Raw genomic sequence first — 23,857 nt, forward strand, 5'->3', positions numbered from 1 at the left:
TGCACAGAATAGAAAACCATTACAGCACTCACTTGATTCCTGTATTACCTTTGACTATTGCAGATTGCATTGAAAAGCTCTTAGACTCTTAAACCAAAAACAAATCTCATTGTTGACTGTTTGCTGCCGTGATTGCCGCATAAGAGCCAAGATCTACGAGCCAGGGATTCTGGAAGGGGGGTGGAGCTAGCTTTGGATTGGGGTCCAAGGAAAATCAAGGGAAGTTGAGGCAGAGGCGGAGGTAGAGGCACAGGCAGAGTCAGCCGGCGATGTCCCATTTGTGCCAAGTGTGTGACAATAAAATGTTTACTGATAGCAATACTAGTAGGGCAAAAAGAAAACCCGGCTAGGAACAAACCGGTAAAGCAATTGAATGTGGCACAAAGTGCTCTAGTGGGTGGTGAATTGGCCTGGGATTGGAATTTCGTGCTGGAATTGGGTCTGGGATAGGGATCGGGATTGGGGTTTGGGATCGAGATGGGGTCGTGGATTGGTGCCATCTATTAGGAAAGGTTGCCAGGCAAAAAAGGCGAGCCGTCGACTATTATAAATAATAAATGCTGACTGGTCAGCAAAAGCCGGACGACTACCAGGAGAACTGTCCTTTTCCTTTCCCCAGGCTAAGAAGAAAAAAAAAAACAAAAACCAGCCAAAGGAAAGACAAAAACAATTTGCCGGCTCCTCAAACTGCCCTCCATCTTCATCTTTCGGCTTGCTCCGATGCTTTTTTCCAGCTCACGCGCCCTTGGCTCATAAATCTCGGCCAAGAGTGAAATAAAGCTAAGCGTAGCTCCTGACGTCGGTGTCCTGGCACCTGGCAAATTGATTTGTTGGTTTATTTGGTATGCCGGCAGTGGTAGAAAAGGCGGGGGAGGAGAAGTACGAGGAACGGCAACGGTGCCCAGAGGAGCCACGTAAATTCAGGCGCCGCCTGTTTGTGTCATAAAATACGAGGACATAATATGAACTGGGCTGTAGTGAAGTGTCCTGGTCCAAGGGGCTCGACAATGACATTACGATGAAGTTAAGCAGCTGAAGGCGCACATAAAGCAATTTTCAATTGGGAAATTGTGCCGCTCCTTGGTGTCCTTGATCGATTAAATTCAACGTCCGGCCGACCACTTAATGCCTTTAATTTAAATCAATCAATCAATCAAGCAGCTGCTTCCACTTGAAGGGATATTCTCTTCTCTCCCTCCCGCTTCTTCTTCTTATTATTATTTTAGTTTTTCGCCCGAATTTCCACAGCCATGGGCTTAGTTTGATGACCGGATGGGTGGTTGGGCTGCCAGGCCAGGAATATTTTTGGGGTTCTGATTTTAAGCAGCTTAACCGTTTGCCTCAATGACCATTCTCCTTCAGCCTTTTGTCTTGCTAAGCTACTTAATTTATCTGGCCCGATTCGCTGCAAAAGGCCTCTAGGCCCTATCTACGTATTTCTATCTGTCTAGTTTTGGCCTTTCGCTCGCTCGGCTGCCCTGTGTTTAGGTTAAGACAATTTAAAGTGGCCCGAAATTGAAATCAAATCAAATCAATGCCGCCAATCCTCCCCTTGGAAAATTCTCGGGGTTTTGGAAGGCAAGTGACCTGAATTGAATGCCCATTTGAATGCGTGTGCACAACAGGGTGTACGTATCTATTTGGGTGTGTGTTCTACAAAGCGATTTCTGTCTCCGTTTGGATAAGGTTTAGGAAAGGCTTTTCCCAGGGCTTCCTGTATTTAAGTCTTAAAGTATTTTAAACAGGGAAAAGCTTATAAGGATGGCATGCTTTGAAATAATTAGAATAACTATGTACTTATCTTAGATGGTTAGATAGTTAAGAACCTTTATTTAAAACCCAAATTGATTGATTTTATTAGTTACTCTATAAAGTTCATGACCTTTTGCTAAAACAGCAACTTATCACGTGAAGTTTATTTTTGTTTGCTGTATTTAAAATGAAATTTACTCGAACTTTCAGTAATTTGCGGTGACCTTTTCAGGTTTCTGGAATGGCCTTGATTCAATTTCGAGCTGAATGCATGACCTGCATTTGCCATAGAAACACCAGACACCCACAACCAGCCCTTCCACAATTTACCTAACAATCTTTCAATATTTCATGACGCAATCAGTAACGTAAGCTAACAACACGTGCCGTAGCAAACGTTACAATGGCAGTGGAACTTCGATAAGTAAAACTTGTAATATGAATAATATATTTTCAGAAGAATTTACAAATACTTAAAGAAAGCGTAGGGAAATCTCTAGACTCTGCGAATTTATGACTTTTTATAGTTTTGAGCTATTGAAGCTCCACTGTTTTTTTTTGAGCTACGTTATTGGCTGATGTGTGTGTTTCTGACATTCTTAACCCTTGAATGGTTGACATTTTGCTTGCATTTAGCTGCCGTTCGTTTCGCTTGCATATTTGGCCAATAAATTGCGCTTCCCCGTTCAAACTCACAAATTGGAAGGCTGGAGAGCAGGAGCTGCTATTGCTGCCTGATCGTATCTTGAAACGGTTTGGTTCTGCCTGTGGTTCTACTGCTGCTGCTGCTGCCCCTGCCGCATTGCTATCGGGAATGTCAAAGTTCAATGTGCAATTTAAATGCAACACCCGGCAATTGGCTTTGCCTTTTGTCCGTTGCAGGTGCAGCTCCTCCAGCCGAGGAATGGCGCCCAAAATAGAAGAAACTGCAAACAATTTGTATTTAAATTCGCTGCTGCATCATCTGCATCGGGAGATTGAAGAGGACCATGTCCTGCGGCTGTTTTTAATTGGCAAATAAAAATGCGCAGACGAGAAATGAAATTTTGCATATGAATGCAGAATGCCAGCGTTTCAAAATTGAAATTTATGTGAAAAAATCAGTTTGCCCCAAGCAGAGCCAGAGGCAGTGGACGAAAGCGTAGTTTGCCATAGAAAAATAAACTAGGGCCAGGCAAACATACACACACACACACTCAAACTCCAGGACAAGCACTCACACACACACACAGGCACGTATTCATGGCAAGCAGGAAGCATCGATTATTCAAAACATCCGCAATTGGGAGCGCTTATCAACACAGGCGTCATCTATCTCCAGCCTGCGCCATCTATGCGCAGTTTGTCAAAAATATTTTTTCCACCGCTTTTTTAGAGCCGGAATTTATTAAGCCACGGACAGGTCGTGAAAGTGTGAGCTATGCACATTGGTTGCAAAGTTATTTGGCTATGAGAAAGCATTTTTCTAAAAATAAATAATTGTTTGAAGCGGTTTTTGAATTTAAAACAATTTTAAAGTCGATACAGTTTTTAATATAGCAATAGATATTCTATTATTATAGACATAATAAGGAATTATGAATTATTGACTTGCAAAAGTCAGCTTATTTGGTCATTTACATAGAAAGTATTAACAATTCGAAAAAGTTTTTGAAACCTTAAAATATTTGTGAATATATACGTATAGTAGAATGTTGGATATTTTTTTAAATATAACAGATTTTAGCAGCATTCTGTGTAGAAAATAGATTTCCCTTCATGCTTTAAGAGAAACTAATGAAAAGATCTTGATTTCCTTTAAATAGAGCATTAAAACAACTATAAGTAATGCATATCCAATGAAAATACTTCGATTTTGGATGTGCAAAACTAGACAAAAATATTCCCCCTCCCCCAATTGAGTGCAATCAGTCCAAAGGCAGTTCAATTAATTTGTATGTAGGGTATCCTCTCAGCCAACTTCCTGTTTGTTCGACCCTTTTTATCCTTTGCTCGTTTGATGAGTTTTAGTGTCTATTGTCGCGTGTGGGATGGCCACACCCACACCCAGAGCCACACACATGCACGACGTGTATCCTGGCAGATACAGTCATTCTGGTCCACACATACACATTGATAGGTATCCTGCGCCTCCTTTCGGCTCATTCATATGCATGACGATGTGTCCATTTTTGTGGCTTGTCATTAATGCATAAAAAATGCTAATGGGCCAGCGTTTATGTCAACGCTTTTGCCAAAAAGGTGCAAACTGTTGTTGGCCGCCTGTAGTTGTTATCCTAGTCGTCGTTGTTGTTGTTGCTATTACTGGAGTTGTTGGCCAAATGTTTGTCGTAATGCCTTTTAAATGAAGTTGTGCGCCATTTGCCATTTGAAGTTTGCTGCGACTGTTTTGTCCGTGTTTTTGGCCGTTTGCAATGATGGCCACCAAATTGAGTTGGCTATGCGGTGAGTGGTTTTCTTTTTTTTTTTTTTCGTTCTTTTTTTAGCTGAACCCAAAACCCCTATGCCATCTGGAGCTTCCTATTGCTCCATCGTTTTGTTTTCTGGGGATAAGCTGCAATGTCAGATTAGGATGAGGACGAGGTTCATGGCCTTTGAACAGAGCTGGTTGTAATGCCAAAAGGGTTCTTATGGGTAATTGTGTGTGGATGGCTTCCATATTAAAGGCCGAGTTGGTCGAGAGTGCGCCAAAGTGTTTATCACTGAATATTGGATGTATCCGATGGGCCCGAGGAGAGTTCACTTTCTCCGGTGGGTAGCGGGTCCATTAGAAGCCATAGTCAAGTGCGATTTCAATGTAGATTAAATCGGATTCGGGCAAAGGTTGCAAATGTTTGCAGTTAGCTGTTGAAAACTTAATGAAACTGTGTGAACTTCAATTGCCATTTGACATTCGTGCGGTGACCTCTAAGTTTGAATAGTTCTGGTTTTGGTCAACTGCCAATGCGGCTGATTACGCAGTTTCTGCATTCAATTAGAGGCATAGATATTTAAAGCTTCGACACCACTTAAAGAGTTAAATTTTTTGGTAAGTTACCAATACAAATATATAAGGTTAGAGTAACCTTCTGGGCATGAAATAATATATATATAATAAATAATATAAATAAAGTTCATCCTTTTGAAAGTGTATTTTTAAGTAGCTCTAACCACCTTGTTTGTTAATATTAAAGAAGGTCTCTTAACAGCTTTTCTTAAAAATATCTGGTGCTCCTTCCCTCTTAGTAACACAATTTTCTCGGAATCCATTAGTTTTGCCAAGAGCAGAGTGCTCCATTTGCCACTATTGCCCCACTGTGCCCTTCTCGCCTTCGAGAATCAACGATCCGAGGCGGCCCATTAACGCTCCTCTATATCTTTTCCATCTGGGCATGCAGATGTGCTTGTGTGCGTGCTAGTTTGTCTTGGTGTTGGTGTTGGTATTGGTATTGGTATTGCTAGGGGTATTGGTATTGGTAGTGGTAGAGGCTCTGGTGTTTGCAAAGCCACGTATTCGCGTTTTAATGTTATCTGGGCGTCGACATCAGTGGCGCGTAACGCCAACATTTTTCAGCCAAGCACAGCCTCAATGCGCCAAAAACAGTTTGCAGGCCAAAAAGCAGCAGGCTAACAGGCAGGCGAGGCCAAAACAAACTGGGACTCTTCGAAGAGCGGAGTTCATTGCGTTATTGCAGTGCCGGTGGGTCAAAATGGGCAGAATGGTGTCGACAGGGCGAAATGGGGGATAGGATGAGTTTTTGTGGATTGGAGGCCGCACCAGGGACCGCAGTCAAAATGGCAATTTATCATTTTGTATTTAAGCGCGGTTCAGGTAAGAGAGCGGGAGAGGGTGAGGAGAGTGGCTGTAGATGTGGATGTGAATGGTGGTAAGTGGCAAGTGGTTGGGGGCAAACGGAAAACCAAACGAAAAACCAAACCAAACCAAACCGAACCAAGTGAAATGAAATGAAATGAAAGGCGGCATGTGGGCCACGTATTTTTAGATACTAACAAGTGATAAAAGCCAACCACGTACCACCCATCGTATCCACACACAAACAGGGAAATTCGCTGGATGGATAGATGGATGGATGGATGGAAGGCTGTGATGACTGACGAACTGAGGAACTGACTGACACCTACTGCAGGCAAAGGCTGACTCGGCATTCCTTAACTGCGTATCCATCAATGTCGTAGCCTGTCGTCCTTCTGATCCTGCCACCGTTACCATCGCTACTACTGCTTCTGCTTTTCCGGCTGCTCCTTTCCAAATTGCTGCTGCTGACGTGCCTGCATTAAACCTATACAAAGAGCCAGGCGCCAGCAGACAGCACAAAAAATTGAAAGCCTTTTGTAGGCAGCACACATATTCGGTACAGTCCTATCTACACTGGCCGAATACTTTGGCAAAATGTTAAAAGAACTTGATAAATTGCTAACTACTTTTTTGCATTGTTGGATAAACTTATTGATTAAATTAATGAATTAAAGCTAAACTTACAGTTTGAATGGGTTTTGAAAGAGGTTTACTTTTTCACATACAGATGGTATAGGGATAAATCATGAGTTGTTTTATATAAGAAATCTTTTAACTTTCTCTTTCAATCTTTCACTTTTATTATTACTTAATAACCACTTCGTTTACTTAATAACCCTTACATTTTCATAAACTGGCTCTCTCGATTCGTTTTAATGTCTATTTACTGCTGCCTGCTTTACCAATTTTTCCCAGGGTGTAGAATCCTTCTCAAGCCCCAGTTTCCATTAACCAAGAATACACTCACTCCTTGTCAACCCCAACCAAAAGGCAACCGAGCAGAAGCTGCTAAATTTTTTGGCAATTCAATTGACGAACCCCAAAGGCGTTTGCTTTTAAATGCTCCACTTGGCTCCGGCTTCCTGTGTCTGCCTCCTGCTCATCAAGACCTGCAGCTTGAGCTCTGGCCCGGGATGCGTGGTTTATTAGCTGATCCCATCGCCTTGACAAGCTACTTTTGACACGCCCACCGTCGAAACAACAAATACAGGAAGTCTTAGGCGGTAATTTACTTTTCAGCGCTTTGCAGGCAAATTATGCAAGACTTTTCGCCTCCCGACCGTCTTAACTCTGCTCCGCAGGATGGAGCATCCGCATTCGCGTCCGCATCTACATCCGCTTTGGCCCCCCTTTGCTGCTGACTTATGGCGGCAGCTTAAAGTTTCCCACTTTTTTCGTGTTCGGGAAGAGCATTAGAAGTTTTCAAGTGCTTCGCGGATTCGCTGGCTTTGCTCTGGCGGAAGCTGCTATGAAAATTGATAAAACAAGTTTAATTTTTAATCACACCTGTGTGATTAGATTTTTAGGTTAAATATTTTGACAAATTATGAAAACTTTGGGAGATGTAAGTCAATGATTTTTAAGATAAAAAATAAATTTAAATATTTACCCAATGAATTTCCATATATAATGAAATGAACTTTTAGTTTTGTATAACATATTTTAAATATAATGATTTCTATTTACCCAAGTGCACTTTTATAGATGTTTTAAGCACCAAAAAAAGAAACCAAACCCGAAACTCACAAAGTGTTTAACCTTTAGAACTCTAAAGTGTCACGCAGTTCCCGGCAATTCATGGCCATCAAAATCTATTGGGGGCAAGCTGGAAATCTGTTCTGTGGCACAATTGAAGTTTTGGGCGCAACCCCCGGAAAGTGCCACCGGAAACCCCCCTTTGTCACCTTTTTGGCAATGGAACTCATAATCAGGACACGTGCTGGCTTCGTTATTTCTCTGTTATACTTCGTTTGGCTTTCATTTACGGAACGTTCGTCTCTTTGGCCCTCCTTCCGTCATTCCAAATTGTCAAAGTTTTTTCTTTTTCGGCAGAGGGGCCACTAACTACTTTGCTGGCTTTTATGGATGCTCTTTATTTAGTCAATGACTTTGACGTCGGCAACTTTAATCGAAAGCAATCTGAAGTCTAGGGTCGCTGAGGTGAGGTGTGCGCACGCGTTTCGCTTAATGCCGCGTAAATTGTTTCGCAGCCAAAGTTTGCACATTTCGCGTTATCCGCCATTTACATATTAACCCGAAACCCGAAACCCGAAACCTGAAGCCCAAGAACCAAGGCCCAAAACCCAAGAGCCGAGGCCCAAAAAAGCCCAGAAGCCCAGGGATTCCTGGGCTCCCAGGAGGGCTGACGTCCAAAAATAGTTTTCAATTAGTGTGTTTTGGGGCGCCTCTGACTTGGATTGTATTTTGCTCGAGAGTGGGGAGTTACGAGGAGGTTGGTTGTTGGCGGGAAAATGGAAAACCAGGGAGCTGTACTTAAGTTTATTTGGACAAACTTTCCGCCGAGCTCAGCGAAATTATGCGCATTTTTATCGCTCGAGCCCGGCATTTTGTTCATGTTTATGTTTGTTTATCTCTGGCCGAAAAAGTTATTGGCCAAATTAAACCGAAAACTTGTTATTGTATCAGAGTATCCATCTTTTGTTAGCAATTTAAAGCGATATTCGTTGATCATTTACAGCCATCGACTTGGGGACGGCCCAGGGCCTGCTTTTGACTTCTGCTTCTGGCCACATAAATCATGGGCAATATTTTTTATTTTATTGCGGCCTTTTGTACCTTGTGCGACCGAACATATTGTGCATAAATCTTTAATATTAAGTAAACACACATCCACATTGCCGTCTAAATTTAAATTTATCGCCTGCTGCGCATTAGTTGTACTAGAAAAAAAAAAAACAACAACAACAAGAACAAAATATAAAAAGGATGGCAGGAGCCTGGAGCAGGACACAATGTTGGGAGCTTAGCTTGGGAGCTCTGGATGAAATAGGACTAAAAGTTAAATGGAAATCTATGGCTTTGTGGCTTACCAGGGGGAAAGGAATGCGGAAAGGGGTTTAGGCTTTGGGGAAATGGAAATGTTATAAGCTGCAGGTAAATGTATGCAGTCAAAGGATATTCTTCTCTTCGTTTTCTTTTTTTTTTTTGTGTAAAATGAAACTCGAATAGAAGAAAACCGAGAACCAGCTTAAAAACTAATATCTCAAAAAGGCAAGTATAACAAAGGACGAGCATTGAGAGGGGTAAAAGGAGGTTGGTTGAAAACTAAGGCAGAGTTACCTTGTTAACTTAGATGAAAAGTTGACACTCGAGCGTGGAGAAATCACTCAGAAATGCCAAAGCAGCCAACGCAATTGGCCTTGTTAGCAGATGGCAAGAACTCAAGAACCCTGTGCGCAACTGTACTAGCTCTTTTGACCCACCAAAGTCTTTCGGGGAAAGGAGTTTCTCTACCTTTCTTTCGATCCTTCAACTTCTTCCACTTATTTGACGCTTTTCAAAACCCTCTCACATATCCACAACAATCAACTGCGATTCGTGACGCGCTGAGGGCCCGCATTTCGAGGCTAAATGTCGAAAACTTTCATATTCGCCTCCCGGTGTCCCGCCATTAACTCTGCCCCAAAAGCCCGGTGAGAAGCTATGGTAAGCAGCAGGAAATCACTGCACATACAGGGAGAGAAATTTGAGGTTTTTTATTATTCCACCTCAAATTTATGTCAGACTATGTTTGTCAATAAATTAATCCACACCTGCACTCTTTTTGTCCAGCTACCTAAGTCGATATTTATATATATCAATTTGCAATTTTAAATATTACAAAATCTATATATCATGGTACTGTTAAATGCAAAAGAAATGTAATTACTTAAATCAATGCCAACTCAGATTAAGTTGGTAAAATCAGCAAAGGCAAAAGCAAAAATAAATCCTCCTCAGTGTAAAATGCGCACTTCTTTGATTAGGAAAAACGCCAGGTAATCGTCTGCGGGCGCCGCCACAAAAGCTTGGATGTACAGAAGGGGGTGTGGAAATCAAAAGGTGGAAATGGAAAATAGTCGGGGGAGTGCCATGCTCGTACACGGTGAAAATCAAATAAATAAAATAAACCACAAGATGACGTCGTCGCCATGACAATGCCCTGGCTGACTGGCTTGGCCAAAAAAAGGGGGTGGCGGGGGAGGAACTGTTGTTTATTCGATAAATCTATGGGAAGGCAAGCGGCGCTTGGCCATCGAAACGAGCAGAAAGAAGCGCCAAGCTTTCCCAGCCGTTTTTCAGTAACTGGCAAGCGTTCGAGCTGAGCGGGCTAAGCCGGGCCCAAAAGAAACAACAACAAGAGAGAAAGAGTCAGTGAGTGAGTTTTGGGCAGTGGGTGGCATTTTGCACTCGACGGGAAAATAGCTTTTCCAACAACCAGTGTTTACGTGTGTGGCACTCTCATAGTGTGTGTGTGTGTGTGTGTGTGTGCGGGTTGTTATTATTGATGGCTTCACTTTAACTTGCAGCTGGCTGCGGGAGCTTCATTAAGTGAGAGTTCGCTGCTGGATTTGTTGGCTTTGTTTGGACGTTGGCAACATCGTCGCCGTTATGGATTCACCTACACCGCCAATTGTCATCGAAGATTCAAACGGTTCAGCAATGGACGCCTGTTTCACGGCATTCGACAAGGACGGGTAAGTTGGAAGATTCAAATAAGGAAAAAAATACTTCAAAATTTAAAGAATTTCCGATTTAATTGAATTACATTCCCCGACAAATAATCAAATATTTATAAGTTAATCCTGTAATTATATAATCTGAAATTGAAATTTCAGCCATTTGTTTTTTGGTCTCCATTTTTTTCCCTCTAAATTATATAATTACCTTTATAATTATATATATATGTTTATATGGATTTCGTTGCAAACTGCCACCACAAGCCGCAAAGTAGATTATTTGGCATAACAAATAAACAAATAATAAAACTCTGCGGCAAAATGTATACGATAAATATTCAAAGCATATTCAACACCGGTTAAACTAAATAAATAACCATTTAAATGTTTTAGTTCCTGTTCGTATAAATGGAAAAATAATTTATTTCATAACAGCCTGTCCAACGTAAAATGGCGTGCATTAAATCTAATTGACATTTTGAGCCGTTTTATATGGGACATTTTTAATGTGAATCAATAAATGCAAATGACCAGAAACAAATGGTGTCTGTTTAAAAAACGCTCTGCCAGAAACTCTGATTTCTATTTTGACTTTTAAAGTAATCAATTTGGAAATTAAAGCGACTGTCTGAGTGGCCAATGAAATACATTTATTTTTTTTTTAATTGCTTAACAGATAAAGTGGTTTTTGAATATGTCAGAAGTTTTTTTTTTTGGTGAGAAAGAGATTTTGCATGTGTTTAACTTTAACTAAATTGATTTTAATTTTTTAATATCTTTTTTTTTAATTTCTTATGGTTTTAAAGCACATTTTTTTAAGTCAAATCAATCTTGACCAGTTTTTTACAGTTACCTCAAAACTTTAACATTTTACAGAACCTAACATCTTCTTAATTTTTTTTGACTTATTCATGTAAAAATATAAACTATGTGCTTCTTTTCAGTAATTTATCAAATTTTTACCATTTTACTGTGAACCAAGAAACTCCTCCCCTTGCCAAATCCCTAATTGCCTTCAATCTAACATATTTTTCCCAACTTTGAAATCCTTTCCTGCAGCGATGACCGCCTGAATCTGGCTGAATTTTCGATAATCTGTCGAGCTCTGTTCCGAAACGACAAGGGACACATCTACGACGTGCCGCCGGAACGCCTTGAGCAGATATTTGCCGTTTTTGACACGAATGGCGATGGCTTCATCGACCGGGAGGAGTTTAAATTCTGCTGGAACCAGTGGATAAAAACGGTGAGCGAGATTTAACCACATTTCCCATATCATATTTCGGGGATTCCCCACTATTTATGAATTCTTGTTTTGCGGTTAACGTTTTGCGTTATTCAGTGATTCATATCCGGGGACTCGTAAAATCATAAAAAAAATGTGATAATAAAATATTTGTCAACATGCATCCTGCCACATGAAAACACAGTCCCACCCACACGCAGCTAAAACTTGCAATCAAAGTGGCCGAGTACTCGGATTGTGTGTGTAATTCAATCCTGATCAGTCCCCGGTCCCCCGGACTTTTGGATGAGGATTTTGCGGAGGCTTGGGCAGTGGTAAAATGTCGCTTACAGCGAATGTCACACGTCATGGGTTTCCCAGGGATGCTTTCATCATCGTTTCCATTCCGCATTTCGTATTTCGCGTACCATCCCCATTTCCATTCGCATTTCCACTTCCATCTCCATCTCCATCATCATCATCATCATCATCATCCTGGTTTTGGTCCTGGCCTGTCACTATGAAGAAGAAGCAGGCGGCGGCATATGCAAATGTGATAATCCGATGCCAGGACTACACTCACACTCACACACACACAGTCACAGTGGCACGTAAAGTGATAAAAACGCGTGACAAATAAAATCCCACAGAAAACTGGGTCTGGGCAACATGCCCCAAGTTGCATTCAAGTCGGCTCCTTTTTAGCTTCACCCACCCAGCGCATATTAAAATAGAAATGAGTGAGAAAAAAAATTCCAAATAATTTTATTGTTGTCGTCTATGAGTTTTGCACATCTCCATACCGCATCACAACTTTGTTTGCCACAGTCGCTGCCATAAAATTGCGTACGTGATGGTACCAATTTTCAAAGAAAAAAAAAGTAAAGAAAAAAACGTCTTTATTTTTAGCAAAACCAGCTTTAAGTTTAACTTGAAGCAACTGGGCAAGTTGCAAATTTGGTTTGGCTTTCTCTCCTTTCTCTCGAGTGGAAATCAAAGTTCGACAAGGAATTCTCTGTGAAAAGTTTCGCTTGTGTGTTGATAAAACAATCTGAATAAAATTCTCATTGAAAATGAATGGAGGCAAAAGAGTTTTTAGGTGGTTTGAACAAGAGTCTTTATTAGATTACCCGTTTAATGGTGTTTCCTGTTTGATTTTTGCATTCCGAAAGTGGTTTCTTAGATTTGGTTTTCCTTTGCCAATTTATGAAAAAGTATAAAAATGTGTTCTTATGTTTTTCGTTTTATTGGAAATTCTATGATGATTTCCTCTTATAAAAGTTTATTTGATTTATTTTTTAAAGATGTGTCTCATTTCATATATTTTATTAAAAATAGTTTTCTATCCCATTTTCTATCCCATAATCATGGTTGTCTAGATTTTTATTCCAGTTTTTCTTGGCATTTCAAGTGGCTTAAAGCAGGAAAAGTAGAGAAAACTGTTTGTAACAACTTTAATGTTTAAATTTTCCGCAGTTTATAAAGTTTTGCCGTCCTTTTGTCGGATGGTCTCACCGGCAGACGAACTTTTAATGATGAATTTCCACCCGATAAACAAAGCAACTTAAAGCTGCTTTAAGTTTTTAATTTTACAATATACCTTTTACTAAGCGGCAACAAGTTAGCTAAAGACCTTCCGTAATTTGCAAATTATGTTGAAAAATACATAAAGGTTTCAAGGTTTTCGTTTTACAACATATTCATCACATACTCTAATATTTAATATCTATTTTTTTTTTAGTTTTATGATATGTGATGGTAGACTAGCAGTATGTTTATTTATTTGTCCCACCTACCGAACGGAGGCATCAACTTTGATGACCTGCCCCTTAACAATTCAGCACCCACAGCCGCTCAGCCGCTGTGCCGTTCAGCCGGATTCCCATTACGTATACGCAACGATGGCAGCTTGTGTGTGTTGCCTGTTGAGTCCTGCCCACCATTGTCACGCGACAAATTATTTGTGGAGCGAGGGAAAAGAATAATCATTTTATTTTTGATATGCCATTTAGCCCCGCCTACCAGAACCGCCCCCTCTTCCGCGTGCTCACACCAAATTGTGTAATATTATATAAAAAATTTATTAACGTATAAAAAACGCAGAGCGAATGAAATCTTCCGGCAGCTGATATTGTAATAACGGCAACACTTAAAAAAAATGACAGCCCCTAACGAAACCCTACTTAGGCATTCGCAGTTTTTGCACGAAAAATAAAATAAATTCGAGATGGTTTTTTTTTGGGTGGGGAACGGAAATACGCCGCCCCATAAAATTGACTTTTGTTTGTATTTCCGCATGAATTGCATAAATGGTAATTTTGCAGTTTAATGTTTGCTTGAAGAGCAGACTGGGGAAAATCTGAATGAGAAACGCAATGCCAAAAAAAAATAAGGGAAAAACAACAAACAAGCCAAAAAATTTGCATAATAAACAAATCAACTGACGGATGATGATGAGCAGGAGGAGCAGGGGCATCGAGGGTCTGTTTCGGCTGAGCTTAGAATTATGAGGATGAAAGTTTGGCACACACAGACGTAAATTAAATAAACGCATAAATAGAACATTAACGCCATAAATCATTTGCATCGGTCGCTAAATATTTTGTGGCTCCTGCGGCTCTCTCTGCTTATAAATATAAATATATATATATATAGATAGATATATATCTGTACCAATGTGCAATCCACATTGAAATCGATTGAAGTTGCGGAAACGGAAATGGAAATGAAAGCAAATTTATGGAAATAATATGACCGAGGGCCCATCGAATGATTGCGCGTGTCCTGAATTCATTTCAATGTAAAAAGGTAGTAGTAGCTTTCCGTCCATTATTTAACCCAAAAATTTTGATTTACACACATAATTCAATATGAGCGACGCGCTTACGTTTTGATGTTTTTATTGTGTTTGCATTTGCCCAAAAGTGCGTAATTTATGTGCTTAAATGTGCAGAAAATGTTTTTTTAACCAACTGCACAGAGTTGGTTTATGTTCCATGGGCTTTCCCCATGCGCAAGTTGCCCCAAGCGTGAAATGCTGCGGCTTTCACGTTTCTGGTAGCCATGTTTTTGACAAGGGACCAACAAAACCTTGAGATGAAGTTTGGGTTTCGGGTTTGGGTTCTTTTTTGGGTCTTTTCCCTGCTTTCCTCTTAGCTCTGCTTAAAATACTAATTGACAAAGGTGAAAGGGACACATATACAGCATATACAACGCAGCACATTTTCCTGATAAACTCGCCTGCCCTGGCACTTTATTTAATGCGAATCTATTCCTTTTGTTTAGGCCTTCCCTTTGACATTTTCGGCCCTCTCAATTGACTGCGAGAGGTATTCTTTTCATGTACACAAGTACATACCATTTTTTTCTTCGTTCTTCATTTCGGGCTCCTTTGTTCGTAAATATTTCATTTCTTTAAACTGCTTTTATTTCTCGTATAATAAATTTATGGCCACCTCACCTGCTCGTTTGCTCCTTTGTGGAAGCGCACACACATACGTAGGTGGTGGGCGTGGCAGCCATATATCATACAAGGCATCATCATATAGTTCATTGAACCCCCTGGCCATAAAGCAACTCAAAAATCTTCAACAGCTTTAAGTGTCTTACAATGTCTACCGTTAATCTTGGCCCCCACTTACCAACACACTTCCAGCTTGTATACGTATACAGATTACACACACACGCACACACACACACAGGCACCGAGACAAACACAGACAGTGTCGTTTATAATGTCTTCATTTATGGCACAAAATGTGGCACATTTTTTTGTGCTCAGTTACGCACCAACACCGAAAAAGACACGGCGGCGAGTCCTCTATCTCACCATGGCATGGGAATTACAGTGAGTGCCAAAAGTCGCCTCACAACTTCTCTGCTCATCGAGCGGAAAATAATATCGTGCTATAAATTTCGCTCAGTTTTTCCATTCCATTCCATTCCTTTCTCCCAAAAATTTTTCCAAGCTTAATTTTTGCTGGTCGCCAGCTACTGGATTTTCCCCTGACCTACCTTCCCCCAACGTGCTTTTTCCACCGCCGACTGATGAAAGTTTAACGACCAAAGTTGACACGCTGCGGCGATTATTTAGAAAGTTAATGACTTATAACATACCTCCTCCGAAAAAAAGTCACAGGAAATGAACAGCGGAGGAGGAAATCACAGGGAGCGAAAAGCAAGCAAAATGACCAAAAGGAGCAAGATTCATTGATTTAGTGACCAGTCTGAGAGTTGGTTTTAGTTGATTGGACTTTATTGAAAAATGAGTCGCCATTTCTTAAGCTCTTGAACAGAATCAGCGAAAAAATACGATAAATTGCAGGTTAACTAGGGCGGCCCAATTTATCTTGAACGAAATGTAAATTCGAGAGAAAAAAACTGAAAACCAGCCATTTGATTTTCTGTCAGTTGGGTGACCAGTCCTTGTGGGGAAATCATTCATGTTTTCATAGCAGTTAAATAATTATTTTTAATTAATCAAATTGTATTTTTATATTTTTTGATTGTGATTTTAAAATATATTAAAAAAAAATTGACTTTATAAGAATGATTCACCTATGTTTAGTAAATGTTATAAATATTTGTAATTACTTTTTCGTGTGCACTTAATTTTGTTTGAGTTACAAAACTTGTAGTACTTTCAGGAAACAAGACCATAAGCCATAAATAAGGAGCAACAGAAATGTAACTTTCCTTTACCACTGAAAGGTGGAAATTCAAGTAGTTACTCAGCAAAACCCACTCTAACTTTTGCCTTAATCGAAATCGGCTCAGCGAAACAATTTCCCCACTAGCCATAGGTTGTGTTGGAATTCCTGGCACCTTTATCTGGATAACCCCGCAAGTTCGGGGCGCTTATTTATAGTTAGTTTTCATTTCTTTTGGCGGCTGCAATTCCCACCTACCGAATCCTTAGCCCGGCTGTCTGGCAGCCGCATAAATTGTATAATGTAATTTTCCAGCAACTGTCAGCCCCAGCCCGGCTCAGCCCACAAATCCACAAAACTGTCAGGACGATGAGGACTGTCTGCCTATGCCAAATATATCTGTGCATATATCTGTATATATATCTTCGTATAAATATATATATATTGGGGAGTCTCCGGCGACTGGCAGCCACCAACTTATGCAACAATTTCGGAGCGGAAATTGCTTTAGCACCTGCCTCCGTCGTCCCCTTACCAAAAGGTATACATTTTGGGGGATATGTGTGATACCAGATATATATATATATATCTGTATATATGTTGAGATGTCATGTGGGTGTGTCTGGTTGGGCTTCAGCACGTTCGCCTTTTTGGCACATACTTCAATAGCAAGTTGAATTCCATTCCATTCCGTTCGATTCGATTCGATTCGTGGCTCTCGTCTCGTCGTCACTCGTTTAGCTTGGCAATTTTTTTGGGCCCAAACCCCCACGAACACTTTGACAGTTTGTCTGCCTGGCTAAATTGAAGTTGGCCTGGGAGCCACGACCGATTTGGGATTGGTTCCCGGTAACCCCAAAAAACGTCGTCGCACTGGGTTTTACGGATTTTGAAATTTATTTGCCACCGAAATTGAGCCGAAACGAAAGTTTCTCGACAACGTACGAGTATGTTTGTGTGCTTTTGTGGATCTAGCAAAGTTATTCCTATAACTTGTTCCTTTTGTACGGCTTGAAGAGTAATTTGAATTTAAGATTTGCTGTGGTTACCGAAAGGTGCCAAGAACTCCAGCCTCATTTCTCTTATTTGCCTGCCTCAACCCTTCCCTCAAAAACCAACCTGTGGTTACATCTCCCGCCCCATCATCACCATCTCTCCTTCAATAATTAATTTAACTGTAGCATATTTGTAGAGTGGAGAACAGGAGGCGTTGAGCATCATCAGAGATTCATAGTTTTAACTTTAAATTAAGATGCTGATTTCCGGGGGTCCAAGGGAGCCATAAGAAAAGACCCAGAGGTCAGTTGTTTATATTGGCCAGGAGTTAAGGATGGGGGCCGGGGGTTTGTGTTAATTTGCCAAGTTTTGTAGCAGGACCAAGAGAGCGTTGATTATGATGGGCGATGATGATGGTTGGATCTTGGGTAGCATCTGTGCCAGATGGCCCGTAATTGGAAGCCTGCCCCTGATTTCTTGAGGTGAGCGAAGAGCAAGTTGATGTGCAAATTGCGGAAGGCAAGCAGGGGCCACTCCACCTTCCATACCACACTCCACTACCGTATGTGCCATGCCTTTTGTGGCTTCGACCGTGTTTGCCCCCAGTTATTAACTCGTCTCAACCAAGCTTGTCTAATGTGTCTGTCTTAATTGTTTGGAGTTGGGTTTTCAGTCAGATAGAGAGAAGGTTTAGTTTTGATTTGCAGTAGAATTAACAAGGACCGAGTAGCCTCGAGGGCTGAATGAAGGAAAATTGGCCAGCAATTGGGGAGAGAGAGGAGCCTGAGTTTGATGTTTCAAGATACCGGGTACCACATGTCGTATGAGCAACCAATCTTAGTGGGAAACATTTCCTCGGAAGAAGTTATTGTCATATTAGCTACAGATCCTGTCGCTGGCCTTATCCCGTCCATTTAATCTTTCTAGGATCCCTACCGTTCCCTAAACCCAAATTACCCAACACTTCCTTTCACTTAGACACTCGGCTTCCAACCGACACACACGAACTTGGCTAAATTGATACATTAACTACCTTGATCCGGCTATTATCTGGCTGCAGCTCTGCTTACCCCACTGGTGGAAACTATTCTCAAAATGTTGAGAATGTTCGCCATGTAAATGTAAATCACTTCCTCTCGACTCTGGTGGTGCTCTCTCCATTCTCCTTCCTCTTTGGCATCCAAAGTGGTTGCATCCCAGTGGCAACTGCGACTGCCAACATGGTGATAAATCATCAACTGCTTAAGCGCTGTCTCCCCGCTGCCCAGAACTCAGTCTCCTTCTTCGTCTCCTTGGTTCACCTGCTCTTGTGTAGCCTTGCAGCTGCAGCTCACGTTCCAGCGCTTTAAGGCATTTAGCTGGATGACATATTTTAAATGCCCTGCCAGCCCAAACAACACAAATCAAAAGGAGCAGGAGCACTTGGATGAGGAGCAAGTGGAGCAAAAGGAGCACGACACAGCAGAGCAGGGCAGAGCTGGAGCTGCAACTGCGTCTGTGTTTGCGCATAGATCATAATCATTCATAATCAGCGTGCACATAAATAACAAATTAAAAGCGCTTCACTAATTTTAAATATGCTCGAACATAATCAGCTTACAGTGAGCCACAAGGATGCGACAGAGGATGAGGATGAGTAGGGCAGGATCGTGGGGGAAAGGGAATTCGGATGAGGATGGGTATGGGGATACAGATGGGGCTGTTGATGATGCTTTCGCCACTGTTGATGATGCCGCTGCTCCTGCTGCCAGTCAAGATAGCAGTGACAACCTAACGAGCTGCTCCCAGCCTTGTGTGCGTGTGTTTGGTTGTGTTTGTTAGATTCCGGGCCTGTGTTTGTGTGAGAAATTTAGATGCTCTTCAAAAAAGGTTATAATGCATGTCGAACAAAGCTTGGCCTTAGGAAATCAAATTGACTGATTCTAAAGGGATTTATTAGGATAGCTATTATAATTCATTAATCATTATACATTTTTAGTTGCAAAAATGTAGAAGTTATATATTTATAATCCTTTCTAAAATATCCAAAAATTTAGCAATAATATAAAAAGAATTTAAACCAACTACCGGCTTATTAAGTTTACTTAATTATAAATTATAAATTTTTACCTAAAGGCTTAAAATATATTTAAAAATATGAAATAAAAAATTATTAAAATAAACTATAGATTTCCGTAATTAACAACAAAAATTATAATTTAAATACAAGTAAAATATTATTAAAAAATATGAAAACAATCTAAAATTTTAAAAACTTCAAAACCTGTAAATTATTATAATAATTCTTCCCATAAAAAGTGCATTCGAAATTCGTTATAATTGCAATACATTTTTCAAGGAATCTATTTTTCCTTATTCCATTATTTTTTGACTGGCTTTTACTTCATTTAAAACGCATTTATAACGCTGGGCGGCGAAAAAAGAAACTCATCAGCCGACGGAGAGCACACACACACACACGCAGACAGGCACACTTAGACTTCGATACAGACGCACACGCTAATGCAGAGCTCATATATGTATACAAATTTTCTTTTCAGCTTTTCATGTTTGTGCGCTGGGTACTTTGGGTCCGCCCAGAGAACGGCACCGCCGTTCAGACCTCACCTCACCTTTCACCCCGTACCGCCTTTGTGGCGCCTGCTTCACTTACTTTGCCCATACAATTTTTCTTACAATTTTCTTTCATTTTTCTGTTGTCCCTGCTCCTGTTTTCCTTTCCTTACGTTATTTTTTTTTTTATTTATTTCTTCTTTTTTTCGTGGCTGCTCATGTTTCCCGCTGTAACATTTTCGTGATACTCAGTATCTCTACTTTCTTTTTTTCTCTCTGGCAGATTGTGCGACCGGTGAACGCGTTCCTCATTGTTGATGTACAAAATGATTTTATAAGTGGTTCCTTGGATATAAGTAATTGCAGTGCACAGCAGCAAGGACACGAGGTGAGCTCCGGAGTCACAAAGGAGGGGCTGGGGACTTGGGGTGGTTAGCTTGGCAGCTACCTGGCCAGCAGCTTAGTCCCGACAGGTGCGGTAAGCGGCGACGACGGAAGGACATAAAAAAATAAAACGTAACAAGGAATGAAAATGAAGGGCCAGGATGAGAGCCAAAGTCATTGCCGCTCCAGATGATGAGGATAAGACTGTACATAGAGGGGTAGGAGGGAAGTTCTGCATGTCAGACCTCAATGCCAGGATACCAGGATATTTCGAGGGGATAAGAAGAGAGTTGAGAAGAGAGAGTGCAGAGGCGGAAGCGGATATGCTTTACTTAAGTCGCTTCCGCGCTGCGACACACGCCGGAAGTCGTCGAGATCTCTCGTTCTCACTTGCTCTCATTCGAGAACTCTCACACTGCCGCAACGCCCACTCCATTTCCATTTCCATCTGGCAACTGACATGGCTCTGTGGCTGGTACATGAAAATTTGTCAAAATTAATAACACGCACTTCCGTCGCTCGTCGCTTTATGGACTCTCCTCTCGGCTCTCTCAACTTGAGTTTTGTGGTGGATAGTGCCAGCCGTCTCCTCCTCCATGGCATTCCCTACCATTACCATTACCCATTATTCCCTTTCCCGTTCACGTTTCCCTGCAGATACTGGAGCCCATCAACAAGCTGCTGGATACGGTGGACTTTGATGCCGTCTTCTACTCATTGGACTGGCATCCCAGCGATCACGTTTCATTTATTGATAATGTCAAAATGCGCCCCATGGACGAGTCCTCCTCGGTAAGACGTCGATGGTAATTGAACGGAAGTGCCGAACACTTAACAGACATCCGCTCCCACTTTAGTTGGATTCAGACTCTGCCCAGGTGTTTGATACCGTTATCTTTGCGGGACCGCCGCCGATGAAGCAGCGTTTGTGGCCGCGTCACTGTGTCCAGGATTCGTGGGGTGCCGAGCTGCACAAGGACCTCAAGGTAGTGGACCACGGCATCAAGGTGTACAAGGGCACCAATCCGGAGGTGGACTCGTATTCGGTGTTTTGGGACAACAAGAAGCTATCGGACACCACACTTAATGCCCAGTTGAAGATGAAGGGTGCCACGGATATCTATGTGTGTGGCTTGGCCTATGATGTTTGTGTGGGTGCCACGGCCGTGGATGCCCTGTCCGCCGGATATAGAACCATTCTGATTGACGACTGCTGCCGGGGCACGGATGTCCATGATATTGAGCACACCAAGGAGAAGGTGAACACCAGTGATGGCGTTATCGTTCATACCAATCAGGTAAGCGTTTCTTTTTTGATATAAATTAAGTCTTTTTCTTAGTAGACATTTTTTTTCTTAATTTTGCAGGTCAAGGCTATGGCTGAGGGTCGGGATCGTCGTCCCGAGCTGGGCTACAAGCTGGCCATGGAGCTGAAGAGTCCCGATTCTGTGCTATCGCAACGCAACGGATTCCGACCCACATACTAAATCTAAAGGCAAACATCACGCTAGGCTTATTTTCATGGAAACAAACAAAAAACAAAACGAAAGAAAAGACAAAAGGCTTTTGTGTAGTCAACGGTTAGAGCGTTTCGATTAGATTAGTTTAGAACACCTGTGAAGTGCCTGTGTAGTTTGGCTAGCTAGCTTTTGCTAAAAATCATTATAGAATTGGTAAAACTCTTTTTTAAGCCTGTTATCCATGTGGATTTTACATGAAATTACAGTACTAACAATCGTAAACGAAAAGTGCAAAGTTCTTGCCTTCGGAGATAATGAGGTAAATCAAATGACGTTTAAGTATTACCGAGCTCTCTCTCTATCTCTATAATCGAAGCACCTTTAAATACAATTCCAAGAGCAAAGAAGTACTAAGGGTTCTTAATGTTGTGCGCTGCACCTGTTTGAATTAAATTGATATTATATACAACCAACAAATATATAAGTAGAGATCATTATTTATTTTAAAACCAAATATATATATATATATATATCAACTGCTTCAGTGGGAAACATCGTATGTACTTAACAACGTTGAAATGGAAATAAATGGATGGATTTATGGAAGAATAAATATAAGTTATTGATATTAATGAAAGGCGGGAATAAACATGGCATTTCATTTAAATATTTTCTGAGAATTGAAACATCTTTTTGGTTTATTGTATTTATAAGATTAATGAGTTATTTATTGATTCGCTGACACCACATCCGTATCCTCTAGGTCCTTCAATATCTGTCAAATCAGTGTCCAATCGAAGCCATATTCAGATCCCATCGAAGCCATAGAAATCCGGCTTACTTATCCCCATTTTGTCCACACTTTCTGACGGATGAATATATGCGTGTTCGCTCTTTAAGCGAATTGCAAGTTGAAAGGCAAAAACTTCAAAACAAACCGTATAAATGTCCTGGCCGAAAGTGTGGCACAGACTGCTAAACGTTTTTTCCTCCGTTCGTGTGTCTGTTTTTCCCCTCTGGTTTTATTTTCAGAATTCCAAGCTGGAGGAGCATGAGGAGCGTTGAGAAAAACAGAAATAACAAACCATGCAACGTTTAAAGAAACTTTTCTGTTTTATGTGTCTTTGTCTTCTTTTTTTTCTCTGTCAGAGGATTTTGTTTTTGACCAATTTTTTGGTATATTTTTTTTTCTGTTAAGGAAGGGCAAGGAATGGGCTAGAGAAAGTTGCCGCCTGTTACTTTTCAAGCAGGCGACTAAAACCAACTTTAAATTTATTAACACCCGGCTACTAAGCAAAGGGCTGGTGTGGGCGTGGCAGCATTGTGTGCCGTGGCCAGTGTAAAGTGCAAACTTTTTATTTTCCACATTTCAGCATATTTTTCCATTTGCCAAATGGGCGAGCCAGTGTGAGAGTCCGAGTCTGGCCAAGTTTTATGGTAAGCACTCCCACTTGGTGGTGGATCCACTGCCCACCGCCATCCACCATCCTACATCCCCGTGTGGTTTTCCCTGCTAAGCAGTGGCTTTTGGTCTTTTATTTGGATCGGGAACAGAGCCTCGAATCGTTTACCTTTTGTGGCGTCGTCTGCCGTAGACAATGAACTTTAGCTCCGGCTCTAGTTCCCCGAACTAGACTGCGACTCAAAGCCATACTGAGAGAAATGTTAATATTACAGTTTTGTTTGATCAAATTTATGGGAATTTCTCCTTTCATATGGTTGAATATAGTTAAGGTCACTTTTGTTTAAGGATGAAAAGCCATAAACATGGGTTTTTTAGAATGGTTTGGTGTGAATGGTTTTTTATATAAAAAATAAAAACTCCAATGGAAATATATTGTAGGACCTGCAAATTTATTTAATTTCTTTTGTTTTTACTGTCAAACGAATTTTATAAATTCCAAACGCCTTTGAAAACGATAAAAAAAGGAAGTTTTAAAAATAATTTCATATTTCATTCCAGCACTAAATACTCTAACATTATTATTTTTATTAATTAATTAATTAACCCTATAACCTATTATTTTTCATCTAATTCAGCATAATATAATTTTTGTTTCTGTGCATCAAACTTTTGTTGTCATGCCCTGTTGTTGAGGGAACTGTTGTAGCTGGCGATGGCTCTGGCGATGGCGATGGAAATGGAAATGGAAATAGCTTGGTGGTGGCGATGGTGGTAGCGGCATCTCTTGCGGTCATGCCACTGAAATCCACACGCTGCCAGCTGTCAGCGGCACTGGAAAATGTTCCACTCACACAGCAGCAGCAGTAGCAGCCAGGCAGGCCAGCACACACGCACAAGGATACAGAGGGGGGGATCAGAGGGGGTTAAAAAAAAAAAAAAAGACAGAATCGCTGATGAA

The 23,857-nt window shown here is 41.0% G+C and overlaps 1 protein-coding gene across 4 annotated transcripts in view; it reads left to right on the plus strand.

Annotated features, from left to right (window-relative positions):
- The window catches only part of LOC108117242 (nicotinamidase), a 28,316-nt gene extending 6,278 nt beyond the window's left edge, over nucleotides 1–22,038 (plus strand). Inside the window, exons 1-7 of one of the 4 annotated variants that reach the window (XM_017229581.2) lie at nucleotides 9,852–9,926; nucleotides 10,078–10,245; nucleotides 11,287–11,473; nucleotides 19,934–20,038; nucleotides 20,692–20,826; nucleotides 20,892–21,332; nucleotides 21,402–22,038. In XM_017229581.2, coding sequence (XP_017085070.1) covers nucleotides 10,160–10,245; nucleotides 11,287–11,473; nucleotides 19,934–20,038; nucleotides 20,692–20,826; nucleotides 20,892–21,332; nucleotides 21,402–21,521 — 1,074 coding nt within the window. In that variant the 5' untranslated portion in view covers nucleotides 9,852–9,926; nucleotides 10,078–10,159 and the 3' untranslated portion in view covers nucleotides 21,522–22,038. Of the gene's footprint in view, nucleotides 1–9,851; nucleotides 9,927–9,997; nucleotides 10,015–10,077; nucleotides 10,246–11,286; nucleotides 11,474–19,933; nucleotides 20,039–20,691; nucleotides 20,827–20,891; nucleotides 21,333–21,401 lie in introns of those variants that run through there. The other 3 variants (XM_017229583.2, XM_017229584.2, XM_017229580.2) reach the window with 3 other exon arrangements.
- The last annotated feature ends 1,819 nt before the right edge of the window (nucleotides 22,039–23,857 follow it).

Source organism: Drosophila eugracilis, unplaced genomic scaffold, assembly GCF_018153835.1.
Source record: "Drosophila eugracilis isolate 14026-0451.02 unplaced genomic scaffold, ASM1815383v1 contig_440, whole genome shotgun sequence".
Taxonomy (NCBI): domain Eukaryota; kingdom Metazoa; phylum Arthropoda; class Insecta; order Diptera; family Drosophilidae; genus Drosophila; species Drosophila eugracilis.